We start from the raw sequence: 19,861 nt of genomic DNA, 5'->3' as shown, positions 1-19,861 counted from the left end.
GATTTCCTGGGACAAAAAATTTTAAGTATCTCTAAAAATTTTAGTATCTCTGGAATGGGGCCCAGAAATCCTTATTTTAACAATTACTCCAAGTAGTTCTGATGCAGGTGATTTGTAGACCAAGCTTGAGAGAAACATTTTGTTAGGGTATTAATTGCCTAAAAAATTCTGAAACACTAGTAAAATAGATGTGTCACATAGGTGACAAATGTTTAAACAATGCATGTGAAAAAAAGGGCCATTACAAAGATGGAGTGGAGAATGGTTATGAGTATTCTCTGTTTCATATAGATTAATGAGATGTTGCTATAATAATTATACAGGATATCAGTTTTCGACAAGTAATCTTCCTTTGGCTTCTTTAGCTTAACTACTCTAGGTCTGTAGTGTAACTTGAGGGTTTAGTCTAGGAATAATGATTGTGATTATTTTTTAGTTTTAGAAATTAAAAAACAAGCTTATCTTTTCATCAGCTGTTGATGCCTATGATGGAATAATAAAATTTTATACTTCCAGATTCCTTTATTCTCAATCCTGAGTCTTGAGTGATTTTAATTAAATTAGGGTAAAGGTAAGAAGGTGTTGTTCTACCAGCATCTTTTTCATTTATATCTTTTTCTGAATGATTATAATCGAAAACATCAACTTCTTTTTTTAAATTAATTATTTATTTATCTTTAGAAGGGGAGGGAAGGAGAGAAGGAGAGAAATATCAGTGTATGGTTGCTTCTCATGTGTCCCCCGCTGGAAACTGGCCCGCAACCCAGGCATGTGCCCTGACTGGGAATTGAACTGTAATCGTGTGGTTAGCAGGCCCGCACTCAATCCACTGAGGTACACCAGCCAGGGCAAAAACGTCAATTTCTTAAAAAATAATCCCAAGTAATTCGATAAGACCTGCTTATTTGTGCGTGAAATGAAAGTGCTTCTAGTGAAAGGAGGGCACACACATCACTGTGTGAAAAACCTGAACTAGTTTTTAAAAACCTACTGACAAGTTTTTCTATTTCTGATTTAGTGTTTTAGTTTTTGCTTAAAAAGGGAAAATTGTAAATCTCTTAAGAATTTACTGAACCTCTGTTGTGCTCGAGGTGCTCTGAGGAAACACACCCAAGTTCCGTGTTGGGTATTTGTGCCTTCAACATGACCTGTCTGAAGGTGCTTTTTGGTTTAACATTTTTGCTAATGTAGTTAAACTGAATAGTATTTAAGACCCTACCATTTCAAAAGAAATGAAAGGAAAAGAACCATACAGATAGTAACTTTGTTTCTCACACTTTCCCGGATCTTCAGTAGCACTGGGCCAGTGTTCTTTATTTCAGCTGGAAGAATGGTGGCTGAACGTGGCCTACCTGGATGTCCGCATGCCGTCGCAGCTGAACGTCAACTTCGGGGGCCCCGCGGCCCATTTCGAACACTACTGGCCTCCAAAGGAAGGCACACAGCTGGAAAGAGGAAGCATAAGTCTTTGGCATAATTTGAACTACTGGCAGCTACTAAGAAAGTAAGGCTGCTTACGTGAATTTGGTACAAAACTTACCCAAAGTCTTGGGTGGCAGAAGCTGAGATTTAGTTACTTATTTGGGAGTGAATATTACAGCTGCAACTATTTGGTGTAAAGTTTTATAATGACTTCTTAATCAAAATATGTTTCTTTTGTTTTAATAGAGAAAAAGTGCCTGTTAATAAAGTTGGGAATATTCCTCTAGATATGAATCAATTCAGAATGCTATTTTCTACCTGCAAGATTCCAGGAATTAAGAGAGATTCAATTAGGAATTATTTTAGGACTGGTAAGTAGAAACTGCGGGTACTTTCTTTGGTAAAAGCACTGGGATTTTGGGTAGTTCTGTTGTAGTTTCTATGACATGGTGAAACATTATTTTGAAGAGTATTTCTTTTTGGATTTTGACTAATCAAAGGCTTTCTGTGAACCTTATCTTTAAGTCATCCTGATTAGTTGAGAGTGATTTATGGGAATGGATTTTGTAAATTTTGTCTAATGTGGTTCTGTACAAACCTGATGCTTATGTTGCATCATTTGAAAATTTAAATTTTAGTTAAAGAGTGGGATTATGAAGAATATTAGGAAATCTGGGGAATATGATTTGGATCCTTCTGTTTCTGCCCTCATTCTGTCACGGGACGGTGTCCAGGCCCCTCGTGGGTCTGCCTCCATCTGGCTTGTAGTGTGTGGGGTCTTGATTTTGGACAGGACCGATTCCATAATTCCAGGTGATTTTGAGGGTGTATTTACTAAACCTGGGGACAGTGAAACAAAGGAAGGACTTAGGGTAGAAGAAGCAATAAAAGACATCCTAGGTGGGGCTCTGCTTTGGCTCCCTAGAACCGTTACAGGAAAGAAGTGAGTCAAGTTGGGGCTGCTGTTGGCTCACTGGGAAATAAAGGTCACAGTGACGGAAGTAAGCCAAGGTCGGGGCTGCTTTTAGCTCACTGGAAAGTCAGAGAAAAGGGACCTGGAGGTGGCTTGAGCTGCCACTGCCTGCTGTTCCCCTTGTTGCAGGTTTCATGGGGACGCTTCAAGTTGAGGAGGAAGTAAAAAGTTCATGTCCAAGAAGGGGCGTGGGCATGCTCTAGAGAGGGTGCGTGCTGGTGTCCTTTACCTTGAGAGTTTTATTTCTCTCCCACGAGCCAGAATCTTACTGAAGGATTTTAGGAGAATATTCATCAGCTTTTTAGGTGTGTTTTTGTTATGCTGATGCATCAAAATGAGCATATACGGGAGTTTGGGATTATTCTTTGGTCTGCTATACTGTTTTACTTTTATCTTGGGTCTCTCTGGTTCTAAACCGGCTTTTATTTGTTCCCCTGACTTCATCTGTCCTTGCGTTTGGCTGGCACAAATGGCATTAATTGGTTCTCTGTTCTCTATCTCCCTGACCAAGGTGATTGGAGCTGTGTTTTCTCTGATTAGGGAGGGGAGATGCAAACCATTTGCTCTCAAATGTCCTTGGTAAGGAAGATAAGGTCTTATGGCTTTAAGTTCTTCAAATTATTTGGCCTTGTTTAATTATCGTGTCTCTATTTCCCCATTCCACTTGCCCAGGAATTTTCCTAGCATCTTAGTAGCCTGCCTCTATTCCTTCTTACCCGAAGTCTCTTTTTGAGTGTTTGCTTATATGTTGTCATTATGCCCCTTTCATTGTGAATGTACTTTTCTTTCCTCTTGTATGAGGTGAGAAGATGGGGATCAATCTTTTTTAAGGAACGTGAGTTCAGATTGACTCATCAAAGTCTCTGTAAAGTTTTTACTATTAGTTTAATGACAGTTTCTCCTTGGTGTCTTAGCATATATTGAAATGGAAAAGTCTGTGGTAGTAACTGCTAGTTTTGTTACTTCAAGACTTTTATTTTTTACAGATTTAATGATATATATTATAATTATTGCAGAATGTATGAATGGATATCTTTCTTATGTAAAATTTTATGTAAAAGTGAAATTTCTTTAGCCAACTTTGCTTATAGTGTGAGAGGTATGAGTTCATTTTCATGTACAACTCAAGTCCTCTTTGTAAACCTCTTTAGGTGCTTGGGAATAATATCCACAAGCCTATACACATTTACCTGATGCTACAAGGGAAAGAATTTTTTAAAAAAGGATTAAGGAACTTGTTTACTTATGGCATAAAGTTTAAGGCTCAAATATGAATGAAAAAGATGAACAGGAAAAATTGATATGAGAACAACAGTAGCAAAAAGAGATAAATTAGAACTAATCCGTTAAGAATATCAGTACACCTGGCTTTGAATTCAGTATTTATCACCTAGTGTATATCCTGATATGACGTAACTCCTTTAATCTACAGTATGTCAAAGGGGGATTAATTAATTTAACAATGTGCCTCCTGATACAGTGGCATAAGCTGTCATGGTTAGAATATTCTTGAACTTATGGCTCTGTGAAGAGGTGTAGATAGGGATAAAGCTGAGATAATGAGTAGACATGAAAAATCAGAGTTATTATCAGAGACAAATACCATACAGAGAATTCCAACAACATGAGTACTGGGTGGGTGTTTTAGATTCAAAAGTCAGGGGAGACCTCTCCAAATATCTGAATAAGATGATCCAGCACAGTTTTTTGGCGTTTTCTTTTTTTATTTCATTCAGTTTGTTGTTGTCATTGTTGCTGTGTTTGTGTGTGCGTCTTGGGGCAACGCTCTAGGCATCATAAACTTGGCATGTTCAAAGGGCATTTTAGCTCAGTAAGACCATTTCAGTCTTCTGGTCCCCAGACCTGTAAAGTAGTAAGTTTGTGTTGTTAGTGGTAAATTACTGAGTTAGTGGAAATTTGCTACAGCTGTCATAGCAAATATACTCATTTCAGTATTTTCCCATCCTACAACCCCCTTGTATTACATTAATGCAGTCATATGTTTTGCCTTCCCTTTTTAGAAATGGATGAACTGTTCTCACTCCTCAGGATGCTTCTGTGTGGTGCACTAGGCCCCTCCTCCTCTTGCCTAATCAAGGACCTTATTTCTGGATTATCCTTTCTCTCTGTGCTGTGTTACCAGTTTTACCTTCTTACTGGATTGTTCCAATTTGTAACATCTTCCTCCTAGAAGAAAAAAAAAAGTGACCCCTTCTCACCTTCAAGTGTACACCCTAGTCAAAGCCCCCATGACCTGCTTAGGCTATTTTCTCCCAGACTACAGTTACTTCCTAACTGACTTTGCTGTATATGCTCTTTCCTCTTAAAATCTGTTCTCCATATAGCAGCTCGAGTGACCTTTTGAAAGTATTAATTAAATCGTGTCACGACTCTCCCACTTAAAACCCACCATACTGAGAATGGAAGGCCCTTTCCGAAGCTGGTGTCGTTTGGCCCCAAGCTCATCTCCTGCTCTCTCCTCTTCTCTGTCTGCTGCAGCTGCACTGACCTCGTTTTCTCACAAGGAGACCAGCTCATTTTTGTCCCAACGCCTTTGTGCTTGCTGTCTCCTCTGCCTGGAACTCTCTTCCTGCAGATATTTCCATGGTTCGCTCCTCCAGTTCCTTTGGTTCTCTGCTCAGCTAGCCTCTCCAAGGTGGAGCCTGAGGGAGCACCCTCCTCTCCCCCTCCTCCCAACCATTTACTGGTTATTTTTGCATCAAGCTTATTATCCATGTTCTTTTCCAGCCTTACAGTTGGGATAGCTGTGTTCAGTAGAGGACAGCGATAAAAGTAGTGACAATAGTGTAAAAGGGAATGGGGAGCGTGGGAGGGGAAGGGAGCAGGAACGGACTGGGGTGGCCATGAGGGACGGGGAAGATACAGGCCTCACCTCCTAGGACTTGAGGAAATAGGGTCTCAGGGAAAAAACAGCAGTACTCTCAGGAGGCGTTCCTTCCTCATAGCTGATTAGTAGATTTCATGAGATGATAGGTGTAAAGCATTTAGCACGGTTTCTGTACATAGCATCAACCAGTAAATTTCCTTCCAGTGGCAGCGTATATCTTTTCTAAGTTTTATCTTTTTTCCCCCTTTCTTAGAGGGAAGGAGCGGGAGTCATACAGGAAGACCCTTGTTTGAGGGACTAGTACTTGAAAAATGGGGTACAACAGAACAGTCTGAAGCCTACAGCGAACCAGTAGTTCTTGGGAAGTTAGTGTGTATCAGAGGAAACATTGAATCAGTTACCAGTGGCTTACTGGGTATCAGAATAAAGCTACAAATTAGGCAAAATTTCTTTGTCCTTGCCACTCATGCATACACTGCCCTTATTCTACTGGAAACTATTTTCTTGAGAAATCATAGCTAGATATTACTGCAATTAAATTATCTAATGAAAAATGAACATTACAATAATCTGAAAGCAAAACTGGTTAATTCAAATAGCTCTCCCAGCAACATGACAGCTAAGGGCCATGGGGGTCGGTGGTGGGGGAGGGTAGGGGGTGGAGGGATTGAGTGAAAAGGAAAAAGGATTCATGGACATGGACAACAGTGTGGTGACTGCGAGCTGGGAGGTGTGGTATGAGGGGCTAAATAGTAATGGGGGAAAATACAATAAAAAATTAATTAAAAAAAAAACAAATAGATCTCCAGAACTCTTCTGTTACCCTTTCCCCTTCCCATTCCTACCTGTAAATAAAACTAGAATTCCCTGTAGTGGTTTGGGATATAAATGGTTCTCAAGGTGTGTGCATATTTGAAACTCCCATGGATTTCTAGATGTTTCACATGGACAGGTTTCAAGAGCGTGTATTTATATCATAGTAACTGAATTCCATCACCTTATTAAAGCATTTTTGCTCATGTGATATATTAAATACATAATATGTATAATATTGGAGGAATGATTTTTTTCTATTGGATGTAAATATGCAGCTTTACTCTTGTTTGAGATACTTAATCTTGTGTTTTCTGGTTTTTTTCCCCCCAGAGAGTGAAGGGTGTTCCCCAAGTCACGTTGCAGTGCTGTGTCGAGGCCGAGTCTTTGTCTTTGACGCAATATACGAAGGATGTTTGATCACCCCACCAGAGATCCTCAGGTTTTCAAACTGCTTTCTTCAATCTTGTTAGGTCTTAGGCTTTTGTATAGATTGAAAAATAAATGTTCAGAATCGTCTGTTTATAAAGTGACAGAAAAATAAGAATTTTATATGTGGTGAATTTTTTAAAATACATTTTTTATTTAATAAAAGAATATATTTTTATTTTATTTTTAAGTTAAATTAATTTTTATTTTAGTAGACATATATGAATATATTCTACTTGGAGAAAAGGAAAATTTTGCAAAGACTACCATCTCATTTTCTGCCCCAGAATTAATCACTGTTACTAGTTGGGTGTACTCTAGGCTTTCATATTTATTTGTACACACATACATTTTAAAAATATATATATATATTTCATGTATAATATGTATTACATACAAATAGGTTGTACATATAGTATATAGTGTGTATAGTAGTACATAGTATATAGTTGTATATAGTTTGCATGTTTGTAATTTTAAAGTGCATTATGGAAAATTTCAAAATGTGGAGGGAATGTACTCCCCTAGCTTCAATAGGTATCAACTTCTAGCTTCAGCAACGATAAATTCATAGTCTTGTTTCAACCGTACCTCCTTGTGACCCTCCTCTCGTTCTCCCATGGATTATTTTAAAGAAAATCTCAAACATAATCTCCTTTCACTATAAATATTTTATTTTATTTAATCTTTATTTTATTTTCTTGATTACCATTTAGTCCCCTTGTACTCCCCCCCCCGCCCCCGCGATCACCACACTCTTGTCCACATCCGTGAGTCCTTTTTCCTTTTTGCTCAATCCCTCCACCCACTTACCTCCCCCCTCCACTAGCTGTCATCTGCTCTCCATCCATGAGTCTGTCCCCATTTTCCTTGTTAGTTCAGTTTGCTCGTTAGATTCCACCTATGAATGAAATCATATGGTGTTTTCTTTCTCTGACTGGCTTATTTCACTTAGCATAATGTTCTTCAGGTCCTGATGGAGTACAGTAGGTGTAAATGTCCCATAGTTTTGTGCATTCATCTGTTGCTGGACACTTGAGCTGCTTCCATATCTTGGCAATTATAAATAACACTGTGATGGACATAGGGGTGCTTATGTTCTTTTGAATTAGTGGTTTGGGTTCCTTCAGATATATTCCCAGAAATGGAATTGCTGGGTCATAAGGCAGATCCATTTCAGTTTTTTGAGGTATCTCCATCCTGCTTTCCACAGTGGCTGCACCAGGCTGCATTCCCACCAACAGTGCAGAAGGCTCCGCTTCCTCCACACCCTCACCAGCACTTGTTGTGTGTTGATTTGTTGATGATGGCCATTCTGACAGGTGTGAAATGATAATCTCATTGTGATTTTAGTTTGTGTTTCTCTGATTAGTGATGTTGAGCATATTTTCAGATGTCCATTGGCTATCTGTATGTCCTCTTTGGAGAAATGTCTATTCAGGTCCTTTGCCCATTTTTTAATTGGGTTGTTTGTTTTGGTGTTGAGCTTTGTTAGTAATTTATAAATTTTGGATATGAACCCCTTATCAGATGTATCGGAGATTGTGTTCTCCATTCTGTGTGTTGTTTTTTATTTTGTTGATAGTTTACTTTGCTGTGCAAAAACTTTTTAGTTGGAAGTAGTCCCATTTGTATATTTTTCCCTTTGTTTTCTTGCCTCCATACATTCTTCATAGTCATTGATATTTAGAATTCAAATTTGATTATATTCACTGTTGCTTAAGATTCTTAAATTGTTCCTTGTAGTCTAGAATAAAGTCCCCGGGTCCTTAGCTGTGGTCTAGATTTGACCTTTGACCTTTGCCTGTCTTCAGCCCTGTCCCCTGCTCCTTCTCCTGGTGCATCCTATATTCCTACCCCATTTCTCTGCTTGCAGTTCTTGTAATAGGTCAGATTATCTGTGACCTTTGCATGCACTCGTGCCTTCTATGTGGAATGCCCCCTCCTGTCCACCTCTTGAGTAAGCATTCTTACTCATGCTTGTCTCTGTTCACCTGTCACCACAAGGTCAGCTGTTTCCTAATTTCCTATTCTCTTTCCTAACCTCTAGCTGCAAGGATTGCCTCCTTTAGTCTCTTTATATGCCTTATATTTATCTGTTATATTGATGATAATGTTTTATTCAAATCATTTATTTCTGGTTTTACATGCATGTGCTGGGCTAAGATATTAGTTACCAGGTCTTTTTTTTTTTTAATACCCTTAAACAAAGCAAAAGTGTGTGTGTGTGAAAGAGAAAGAGAGAGTGTGTGTGCGTATGTGAATTGAATTGTCAGGCCAGTCTTGTGCATTAGGAAATTTTATATAGAAATGTACAAAAAGATACATATTAGAAGAGGAAGATAGATGGGTCAGATTCTGAATCTTAAGTGACTTGGAGCCACAAAAAGAGATATTAAAATCTACAGTAATCCAGGAAAGAAGTAAGAAGTTGGGACTTCAAAAGATGGTGCAAATGTAGGAAATGTTTTGGAGATAAAATTAATAACACTTGGTGACTGGATTTAGAAAGAAAGATCAAATATGACCTGGGTTTTTCAACTTGGACGAGTAGATGGCATTACAATAGGAGGGGGCAGTAGAAGAGCCAGTACCATTTCAGGTCTTTTTCCCTAGCTTTTAATGACAGCTTTACTGGGATAGCATTCTCACAGCATACTTTTCACCCATTTAAAATGTACAATTCAACATTTTTATTTATTTATTTATATTTTTTATTTTTAAATATTTTAAAAATAATTTTTTATTTTATTCTTGTTCAAGTACAGCTTTCTGTCTTATATTCCCAACCCTGCCCGCCCCCCCCGGTCAACATTTTTAATATGCACCGAATTGTGTAAGCCTAGAAGTCAGTCAGTTCTAGAACATTTTTGTCATCCCTCTATGTAACTCCATATCCGTAAGCAGTGACCCCGCTGCACCCCAGCTCTTACCCCATCTATTAGGAGACACTTCCTGAACCTCGCCAACATTTCCACACCACCAGCCCTAGGCACCTCCCACTTAGTTTCCTGTCCTGTGTCTGTTCAGGACATTTTATAGAAATAGAAACTTAAATGGACTCTTGTGTCTTGTTTTTTCACTTAGCATGCTGTTTTCTAGGTTCATCCATCTTGTAGCATGTAGTTGTACCTCCTCTTTCTGACTGAATAATCTTCCATTCTGTGGATGTGCTGCGTTTTATTTACTCATTCATCAGCTGGTGGACGCTCGGGTTGTTTCCACTTTTTGGCTTCTAAGAATACCCATGTAAAGATTTTTGTGTGGATATAGATTTTCACTTCTCGTGGAATACTTAGGAGTGGAATTACTGAATCTTAACTCTGCTTAACCCTCTGAGGAACTGACACAGTTTTCCAAAGTGACTGCACCATTTCACACTCACAGCAGTGTGTAAGGCTCCAGTTTCTTCACATCCTTACCAACGCTGGCCTTTCTATCACATCCATCCTAGTGGGTATGAAGTGTCCTGTCATTGTGCTTTTGGTTTGCTTTTCCATTAGAATGATGTTGAACATCTTTTCATGTGCTTATTGGTCATTTGCATATCTTCACTAGAGGAATGCCTATTCAAATTCCTTGCCAATTTTTAATTGGGTTACTTGTCTTTTTATCATTGAGTTGTAAATCTCCATTATATATTCTGTGTACAAGTCTCTTATCAGACATATAACTTGCAAATATGCTTCTCCCACTTGGGAACTACCTTTTCACTTTCTTCCAGGCCTCCTTTGGAGCACACACATTTTAATTTTGACAAAGTCTTACTTATCTAATATTTTTTAGTTGTTCGTGCTTTTGTTGTTGTAGCTACAAAAAAAATTGCCTAATCCAAGATCATGAAGATTTATACCTATGTTTTCTTCTAACTTTTTTTAAATTGTGGGATGGAGCAGGGAGATAATTTTAAAATGAACAACTAGTTTGAAGTGTTGGTAGAAACTGACAAAGAGATTTCAGCAAGAATTTGGAAATTTGGTACCAGAAATTTACAGAGAAAATGGAGATGAAATTAGAGATTTGGTGGCCTCTTACGTAAAGGTGATAGTTGAAGTGATTAAAGTGGATGAAATTACCAGGAGTGAAGTTGTGGAAAGGGTTGGGGGAGGCTAGTGATAGAAATTTGGGGAAGATGCTTGTCAGTGGAAGAACAAACTGTCAATGAAGAAGACTGAGCAGTGAGCGAGGGGGTAGATCACAGCGAAATAAAGGTACAAAGCCAAGGCAGGAGGTAATTTTAAGATTTACTATTGGGTCTTAAACACTGTAATGAGGAAAATAATGGAAATTAGTAATTGTATTTTTTCCAGGCCACTAGTGGTGCCATGAGGAAGTAAGGCTGAAACTAAATTTCTGTGGATTTTTTGACTGATAAAAATTTATTTTTTTATAAAAGAACCTTGTTATTTACCTGCCATATGTTTTAAAATACATGAAACTCATTAGACTGGGGGTATATGGTGAGAAATGATTGATCCTTAGCTAATAGAGTCTTTAAAATAGTTATAAATAACAACACAGTACTACATGGCTTAAGTACACAGATATTAAGTAGGTATGGAGTGAGTCCTCTGAAATACACATGCATGATTTTTAGTTAGATGTGTAGGGTATTTGTGAGACTATTCATGAGAATATTATTTCAGTTCTCCATTGTGTAAGGGGTGTTTACTTGGACCCTAAGAATACATGTACATTTTGAAAGTATAAATTATATCAGCCAAACACCAAATTTATTTACTTGTTATTGTCAAATGCACTTTTGGTGTTAATTGGCCACATAATCATCTTTTTAAAAAAAATGATGTGGTATGGGAATAAATCCATTGCTGTTGAGATCATAATCCCTTTTTTTGGATAATACATCAAAATATTTCAACACTGGCAAACCTTGTCACCAGTGAAAGGCCCAAGTAGCTAGTGATCCTGCCAACACCCCCTTCAGCCCTCTTTCTTTAACCTTCCATAAGGCAATTGACTTACATCTACCAGAAGTGCCATAGTCAGCCGCATGGACCTGGGATAGCAGCGCTGACCAGCGAGGAGCGGACCCGATGGGCCAAGGTTGTAATTTACACTTTCCTTTTTTACTAAGGTATAACTGACATATAACATACTGTTTTCACCCATATAACCTAATAATTCACCATTTGTATGTATTGCGAAATAATCGCCACAATAAGTCTACTTAATGTGTCTTCATAGTTTCAACTTTCTTATGATGAGAAATTTTAAGGTCTATTCCCAGCAAGTTTCAAATATGCAGTATATTATTATTAGCTAAACACTGTTTAAAAAAATTGATTTACTTTTAGAGAGAGGGGAAGGGAAGGAGGAAAAGGAAACATCAGTGTGTGGTTGCCTCTGTAGTGCCCCCTACTGGGGGCCTGGCCCCCAGCCCAGGCATGTGCCCTGACTGGGAATCTAAACACTTTTTCTTAATGAGCCTTTCCCTGCTGGATTTAATCATTATCCCATTATCTCCCTTGCCCTTTAGGCACGAGAATATTTGATTAGTCTTGATCCAGAGAACTTGACTAAGTTAGAAAAAATTCAGAGCAGTTTACTGGTATATTCCATAGAGGATGGCAGTCCACACGTAACACCTGGAGATTATTCGCAAGTACTTAACTCTCTTGTCTTATCTATCTTGTTAACTATCTGGTTCTGTTATTTCTTCCCACATGTAGCAAATTGAAGCTTATACATAGGTAAATCATGCTTCATGAATTCTTTCCTCATTGTTTAGGTCCATTTAGAGAAATCTTGTATGTTGTTTAGAGAAGTATGACTATTCGTTTGCATATTACATGTCAGTGTCTCTCAGCCTTTTCATTGAATGCATGTGCAGAAAAGTTGCATGGGTCACTGGGCTAAATAAGTTTCTCCTGCCAAAGGTAACATGAGACCCTACCTATAACCCACACTAGTGTGCCTTGACACCTTATTTGGTGAGGTCCTAAGAATTATATCAAACAGTAATTTATTTATTTTATCATTTGGTTTTATTGAACAAATTGACTATAGTGAGTTTAAGAGTAAATGTGGCCTTACTTTTTTTTTTTTTTACCCTGGAATGATAATGTCATTTCCTGGGAAATAATAAAAGGCAGTAGTCATATTTTTAGAATTCTCAGTCTTTTAAACACAAATTATTTCATAAACCATTCATCAGTGTTAAATGATGGCAATAAAATAATACGGAATTGAAAAGCCTTGTAGCTAGAAACCAACTTTTCGTCTCCTTTAGTTTTATTTTTTTAATGGGAGAATCACCAGACTTCTTGAGGAAAAGTATGTTTTAATGCAGCATTGTTGAAACCTTTTCACCGCCACCTCCAGCTGGACCTGCATTCCGACCGCAGCTGCTGCACGCGCGCCTGCGCACACACGCATGTAGCGGAGGCCCCACAACATGTAGTCGCTGTCGGTGCCGCGCTCCCACGCTCACGTTCTGTTCTGTTCTTTCTTGTTGTAAGAGTGGTCACTGTGTGGCGCTGATCTGGTTTCATGACTCGCTGCAGACCAAACCCACTGACTGAGAAATAGGTTTAGAGGGATGTGAAATCTTGAAATATTTTTGTCGTAACTAAAGTTTAATGACTAAACTTATCAAGGCCTCTTAATATTATTCAAGTTGCAAAAGCCTTATTCTTTCAGTTGTATATTCTGTTAACATTTATGAATGCTGTACCAGCAATCTCTTTTATGGAGGACTTCTTGAGGGTTGGGTTTTTTTTTTTTTCAAATTATAAGAGAAAGTTTATTTAGAAAGTTGCAGAGGTAGTAGAAGGGAGCCCACTGGGCTGCGCAGGCTCAGGAAACAAGTTACAGAGGTGGACGAAGGGCCCTCGGAGCTCAGGAGAGAGAAGGGTAGGGGTAATGCTCCTCGTGGGGAGGAGAAGGGGGTAGGGAAGGTGTGGGCGTGCTCCCAGGAGGGAGAGCGCACCCCTTGAGAGTTTAAGAAATATCTAAAGTTGGGCCAGAACCACTCTCTTGAGCACAACTGTTATCATTTATTAAATTTGGTTTACCCAGAAGTGAAAAGTCAGACTCTCTATGAAAAGTCAAAATACTTACAAATTGATATTAAAATCTTTTGGGTGGATTTTAGGTCATTGCAGTGATCCTCACTGGAGATCCAACAGTGCGCTGGGGTGACAAATCCTATAACTTGATTTCCTTTTCTAACGGACTACTTGGCTCTAATTGTGATGTAAGTAAACTAAGGTTATTTTTTTTCTTTTAGTTTTTAGGTTTATTCACTGGCAGGAAGCCATAATACTTATGCTCTACTATGATGGTATGAGTAAACACTTCTTCAATTTTATGGCATTATCGTAAAATATTTGGTTATGATTTCTCAGTGAAAGTAGAGTATGGGACAAGTTATTTTCAGTATTAAAGCTAATAGTTTAGTGTATCTGCAAAGTGAAATTTGCATGTATATGCATGGATTATAAACTCTTCAAAATGCACTGTTTGTTGAGAATTAGAACTTTTTATTTTATTATTTATTGATTTTTAGAGTGAGAGAAAAACGCTGATTTGTTGTTCCACTTATTCATGCATTCATTTGTTGTTTCTTGTATGGGTCCTGAGCAGGAATCAAACCCACAACCTTGGGGTATAGGAATGGATGATGCTCCAACCAACTGAGCTAGCCAGACAGGGCCCAACCTATTTTAAAAAGATACTAGAGTAGCATTATATAAATGTTCTAACCACAGAGAAATATATGTGGATACATTCCTTTATTTACCCAGTAATTTTGAAGCTATTTTCCTAAAATGAATGACACATGATCTTGGAACATTACTTATGCTGTGGATATTGAAATGTCTGGTGCAAAAATAATACCATTTTTGCCTGCCTTATAAAAAACAACAAAACTTGTTTCTCTTCTGTTCTCCCATGGTCTTCTTCATTTGCTCTACCTTGCCCTTTTCTGGTGGACAGTCAGGAGGCCTATGAATCAAGAAAACATAAAAATTCACCTAAGTCAGAGTTGCAGTGCACAACTGTAATCTCAGTATAACATTTTCGTAAAGTATGTAATTTGGCGTAAAGTAGTGTGATGTAGATTTTTTGTTAGTTTTGGGTGGCCTTCCTCTAAAAGCGTTTGGTGACTGTAAAATACTAAAAAGACCTGCTACACTGTTCTGGGCTCAGTGGTTGTGTTAATTAGTATTTATTTAGTTTTAGCTGATGGAAACTGGCATTAGCTTAGGAAGATAGGGGTACGGCTACATTTGGGTAAGGCTGACTTCCAGTGTCCACATTCTCCCGTTGGAAATTACTCTTTCTATTTTTTGGTACTACTTCTCTATGTTTGACTTTTTCTGGGGGAGACTACCCGTGTAGTTGCTGTACCCACCATCTCAGCTCTCTTCGTGGGTGGGCGTTCCCCATGGCAGTTGCCAGCTTTCCCCCCAGTGGCTCCAGCAGGAGGCCTGGGAGTCGTGCTCTTGACTGTGACTGGCATGTGTGAACCCGTGCCTGTTCCAGGGAGTCGGGCACTCTGAGTTGCCTGGTCTGGGTCACATGCCAAACCTTGGAACCTAGAGGCAGAATCACTCTTACTCCAACCACCACAGATATATGTGGTGGCTGCCTAAAGGCAAACAAAGTTACTATCGTCACATGAGAAGGTGGAGTGTTTGAAGAGCTGGTAATTAGCCTCCTTGTCTTTTGAAGTAGTTCATCAGAGAAGGTTGCTGCGAGTCATTTTGTTGGCTTTGCTCCTCCTTGGAGTCCAGTGTTGACAAAATATTTCTTGTTAGTTGGCCTCAGTTTTCTTCTCTTCAGCTCCTTGTTCCATCTTCTTCACCTTCTCCGTGTAGTTTGTATCCTCACTAGGCAGCCAGCCTTTGTAAGGGAGCTGACTGCCCCCTGGCTTTTGCCCTCCCCCTCTCTCTGACAGTCTGCTGCAGTTGGTTGCCCTCTTCACACGGCACTGACACTGTCTCCATCCTCTCACCAGTCTTTTCCTGTCCGTTTGTTCTAAAACTGACCTTAGTAGTGGCCATACTTTCCCCCACGTGCCTGCTCTCTTCCCTGGTTTAATGCTTTGATTGGCCATTTTTATCTAGGTGGTTTGCAGTTACACTTTTCCAGTTTTTACCTGTTCTCACCTGTTCTGTGTCACCGTATGTTAAATTGTTCAGACTGGGTGTTACTCAGTGCACTGTTACGTGGGGCTAAGTTGCTCTCATCGTTAAGAAGATGAATCATCTTGCTTTTCTCCCTCATTCCCAACCCCTCCTCCACAAAAAAGCCTTGCGCTACTTTGATTTTTACTGATACCACTAGCTTCCTGTTGTTTGCTCAAATTCTGCATGAAAATAACATGATTTTTCTGTCTTTGAATAAAGAGTATTGGTCCCATGATCAGCATACATCCCAACACAGCTACGATGCTTATTCTGCAGGACGTGTAGGACATTTTATACGTGTGCATCAACACACGTGTGTGTCTAACGTCAGTCTGCTTTTCTCCACATGATAATCTGCTTTTAAAAGTCTATGTAGCGCTCCCTTGTAACCTAAGATGCTAAGAAAATGCAATTTAACCTATGAAAGCATCGTTGGTAAAGTATATATACTGTCAAGTAAAGCTGTTCTTAATTCAAAGCCATGTCGTTCTCTTCCATTGGTGCTTGAATGTGTACTTCTGTGATTATACTAATTAATCGCCTTTCCCTCTTGGGATTTAAAAGCCTGGGTTTCTCCACGTAGCCTTTGTGGAGGGCACATAAGAAGCATGTAATGAACATTAGTTGTTAATATAACATTAGTTGTTAATATAACAGCAGTGACCAGTTATTGCTGAGGACCAGGTTCTATAGTAAGCACTTTATAAGCATTGTTCAAGTCATTTTTCACAGCAGCTGTGTGAAAATAGGTATTGATATTATCATGCCCACTAACAGGTGAGGCAATTTACTTAAAGGATTAAGTAACTTTCTCTCAATTGCACAGCTAACGTGGTGGGGTTTGGACTCAGAACCAAAGTCCACATTTTTTAAATATGTGTTGCACATATTGCCTTCCTATAAAATAAGTGAAATAAAAATGGTCAAACTTATGTGAACAAATAAAGCATTAGGAAAGCATTTGAATTTTTCATATTTTCTTCCCCCCCTTTTTTGAAATTGATTATTAATTTTCTATCAGGAGACGGGTGGGTAGAATTATGAATTGAAGAGATTTATATGCATCAGTCTTGCTCTTTCTAACTGGTTCCAGTAGAAGAGTTAGAGATTAATACTATTGTCTTAAATGAAATAATGTATGTGACGTCTGTGAAAATTCTGTGTAAAGCTGTAAAGCACCACACAGTTGCGAGATGCGGTGAGACAGGTGGTTTGTCAGTCACTGTTATGTGAGCTCTTGCTGATGGGGGACCAGCTGCACCTGCATCTGCCACCGCCCGCCCTCGTGAGCCTTTCCTGGTATTTTGGCCGCTCCCTGTTCCACAGCAGTGCACTGTGCTTCCAGGTTCCATCAGGCCGGACAGGGGGCTGCAGAGCTGTGTAGGGTGAAAGTGATGTTTTAGACGCCTACCTACTCCTTCTGAACCTGGGCCCAGATGGGCTGGGTTTGTGTTTCAAGCCCTCTTCTTCCTCCCCAAGGCCAGCAGTGTCACATTCAGTTCGTGAATGGCGACTGTGTTTCGTGGAAAGTGGTAGCAGTAACACAGAGGAAAAAAAACAATCTGATGTGATTGTCATCAAAAGAACATGGAGAAAATAAGTCAAAAAGTTTGGCCTCTGAAATAAATGATGGAAAAGTTCACTAGCTGCAATTCATTCCTCTAAATATAGCTTTCAAACCTGCAGCGCCCTGTAATTTGGCGCGTCTTTCCCGTATTCCTTAAACCTGGAGAATTCTGCCCCTTCCGAATACTGTTGTATATATGTTCACAAAATTACTAGGTTTTAATATGCATCTAGTGGGCCTGTGTCTTTCACACCCACCCTCAATTTAGCCCTCAGATAGTCCGCCATCCCCATGGCCTTTGACACAGTGCCCTCACGCACAGTTCCACAACATCTTGGCATTGCACACATACCCCTGCTTTGACTGCCAATGCAAACAGTGTAGTTGCTGTACCCACCATCTCAGCTCTCTGTCATGTAGTGTTTTCTTTAGATGGTTCACGTTCACATCACACGCTCCCCATTACCTCAAGACCTAATTAAGTGCTTCCAACTATAAATATTTCCTCTTTCTCAGAGAATAAAATGTAGCAATCACTATATTGTGTAATACCCCTGTCTTTATCATTAGGCAGTAAGAGCATTTGAGAATTCTGCACTTTATCATGTTAAGAATGGAGGAAAAGTGAAAATGAAACACTGGGTTAAGTTTTATCTTGATATAAACTTTGTGTTGTACTCAAAATATCCTGTATTTTTGTTTTAGCATGCTCCTTATGATGCAATGGTTATGGTAAACATCAGCTATTATGTTGATGAGAAGGTTCTCGAGAATGAAGGGAGATGGAAGGTATGTTAGAACAAATATTTCATCCTTTTTCTCCTCGTATTTTATAGATACAGTATTCTTAATTCTTCCCTATTTTCAGGGATCAGAAAAAGCACGGGCTGTACCCCTCCCAGAAGAGCTTGTTTTCACTGTGGATGAGAAAGTATTAAGTGACGTCAGCCAAGCTAAAGCCCAATTTCTCAAGCAGGTAGATTTGTCACTTTTCTCTTAGATAGTGATGCTTTCTCTTTTAACTGCTGTATATAAAAACTTGCCTAGCATCTACTATGACAGCATGAAACACTTAAATTACAGCTTTAATGCCTTTAATTATGTTCGGTAGTTACTTTAATGAAAAGTATAATTTGGTTATCTTCGAGATATTCTCCTTAGGTGATTGTCACTGTTCGTGTTTAATATTTTTTGCTGTTGTTAGTCATCTGATCTGCAGGTTGCGGCACATCCCTTCACAGCTTTTGGCAAAACGCTAACCAAGAAAAAGGCGCTTCACCCCGATACGTTTATTCAGCTTGCTCTTCAGCTGGCCTATTACAGACTTCATGGACGGTGAGAGCCATTCATTTTCTGCCTTCTGAGTCTTGAGCTCCAAGGGTACATCTTTACCATAGCGATTTCATTCTAACTCCCAGTGTTTTTTCCTACTTTTTTCCAAATGACACCATGTCTGAATTTGTACTTCCATGAATAATAATTGCAGAAAAATGACAGATTTCCATCTGTGACATTTTTCATAGTCTTACCTTGTTTTTGATTATCTTAATACTTCTTAGGGGCAGGGGGAGTTGCCATTTTGGGGGATTCAGGTCATTTGGTTTTCATGCAGTTAGTTTTCTGATGGGTCCGTAAAGAGGTGTGATTTTGCAGATTATCTTAGCCTGTACTCATTTTTAGAATAGAAGAAATGGTATGTTGCAACTTTCTATATACTAAGCAGAAGTAGAAACTCCTTGATCTTACTTTTTAAAATCCAGTCTGAGAATATCTGTTTTAAATGGGATGTTTAAATAATTTACATTTAATTATCAGTAAAGTTCAGTTTATGTTTACCATCTTGCTGTATATTTTGTCTTTATCCCGTCAGTTTTTGGCCTTTCTTTATCTTCTTTTCCATTGGTAGAGTGTATTTTTAAAAATTTTTCCATTTTGTCTTCATAGTCTTTTCTACTGGTTTTTTTTTTGTTTCTGTTTTTGTTTTTTTAGTAGTTGCCCTAGGATTTACAAAATACATCTTTAATTTGTTGCGGTCTACCTTCATATACTATCCAGTTGGCCAGAAAGTCCATTTAGTTTTTTTCCATAAAATAAAAGACACATTTTTGTTTTCACCAATAACTTTATTGATTTGGACATTTTGAATATATCGGCTGTCTCCTGCTATTGGCTTCTAGCAGTTAGAGGCCAGGGGCGCTGCTAAACATCTTCCAATGCCTAAGACAGCCCCTCAGCAAAGAATTATTTGGCTAAAACGTCAGTAGGACCAAGAAACTTTGCAAACCACTTTTGACACATTCAGTCAGTCACAGCACCTTCTCCCTACACAGCACAAATCTTTTTTTTGCATTTCAGTTGCATTTTTACCTTTCTTGGAATAAAGTATAATGTGCCGAAAATGTTGCATATCTTCTTTCATCTTCAATATTAAAGTGGCTGCACAAAAATTCACCAATTTTGATGTTGCTTTTTATGCACGCTGATATGATAGCTGTTGCAATACAATAAAACAAAATTGTTTCCAATGACATTAAAGACAACTAGGCACTACTAGAGCCCCTATACAGAAAAAAACTAAAGGAACATTTTGGCCAACCAAGTATTTCCCACTTCATGTATGATGTAAGAACCTTAAAACAAAATGTGTCTATTTC

General features: G+C 38.7%; 1 protein-coding gene across 3 annotated transcripts in view; it reads left to right on the top strand.

The window, feature by feature from the left end:
• Positions 1 to 19,861, top strand: part of CROT (carnitine O-octanoyltransferase) — a 45,948-nt gene that overhangs the window by 11,299 nt on the left and 14,788 nt on the right. For all 3 annotated transcript variants that reach the window (XM_037066130.1, XM_037066131.1, XM_037066132.1), the window contains 9 exons: positions 1,323 to 1,504; positions 1,669 to 1,793; positions 6,390 to 6,498; positions 11,456 to 11,549; positions 11,983 to 12,108; positions 13,600 to 13,701; positions 17,913 to 17,996; positions 18,076 to 18,183; positions 18,412 to 18,542. In XM_037066130.1, coding sequence (XP_036922025.1) covers positions 1,323 to 1,504; positions 1,669 to 1,793; positions 6,390 to 6,498; positions 11,456 to 11,549; positions 11,983 to 12,108; positions 13,600 to 13,701; positions 17,913 to 17,996; positions 18,076 to 18,183; positions 18,412 to 18,542 — 1,061 coding nt within the window. The remainder of the gene's footprint in view (positions 1 to 1,322; positions 1,505 to 1,668; positions 1,794 to 6,389; positions 6,499 to 11,455; positions 11,550 to 11,982; positions 12,109 to 13,599; positions 13,702 to 17,912; positions 17,997 to 18,075; positions 18,184 to 18,411; positions 18,543 to 19,861) is intronic.

The sequence above is a fragment of the Sturnira hondurensis genome, unplaced genomic scaffold (assembly GCF_014824575.4).
Source record: "Sturnira hondurensis isolate 20B ecotype Veracruz unplaced genomic scaffold, ASM1482457v3 Scaffold0016462, whole genome shotgun sequence".
In the NCBI taxonomy this organism is placed as follows: Eukaryota; Metazoa; Chordata; class Mammalia; order Chiroptera; family Phyllostomidae; genus Sturnira; species Sturnira hondurensis.
The sequence above is the reverse complement of the archived record's forward strand: the minus strand, read 5'-3'. Positions and strand labels throughout refer to the sequence as shown.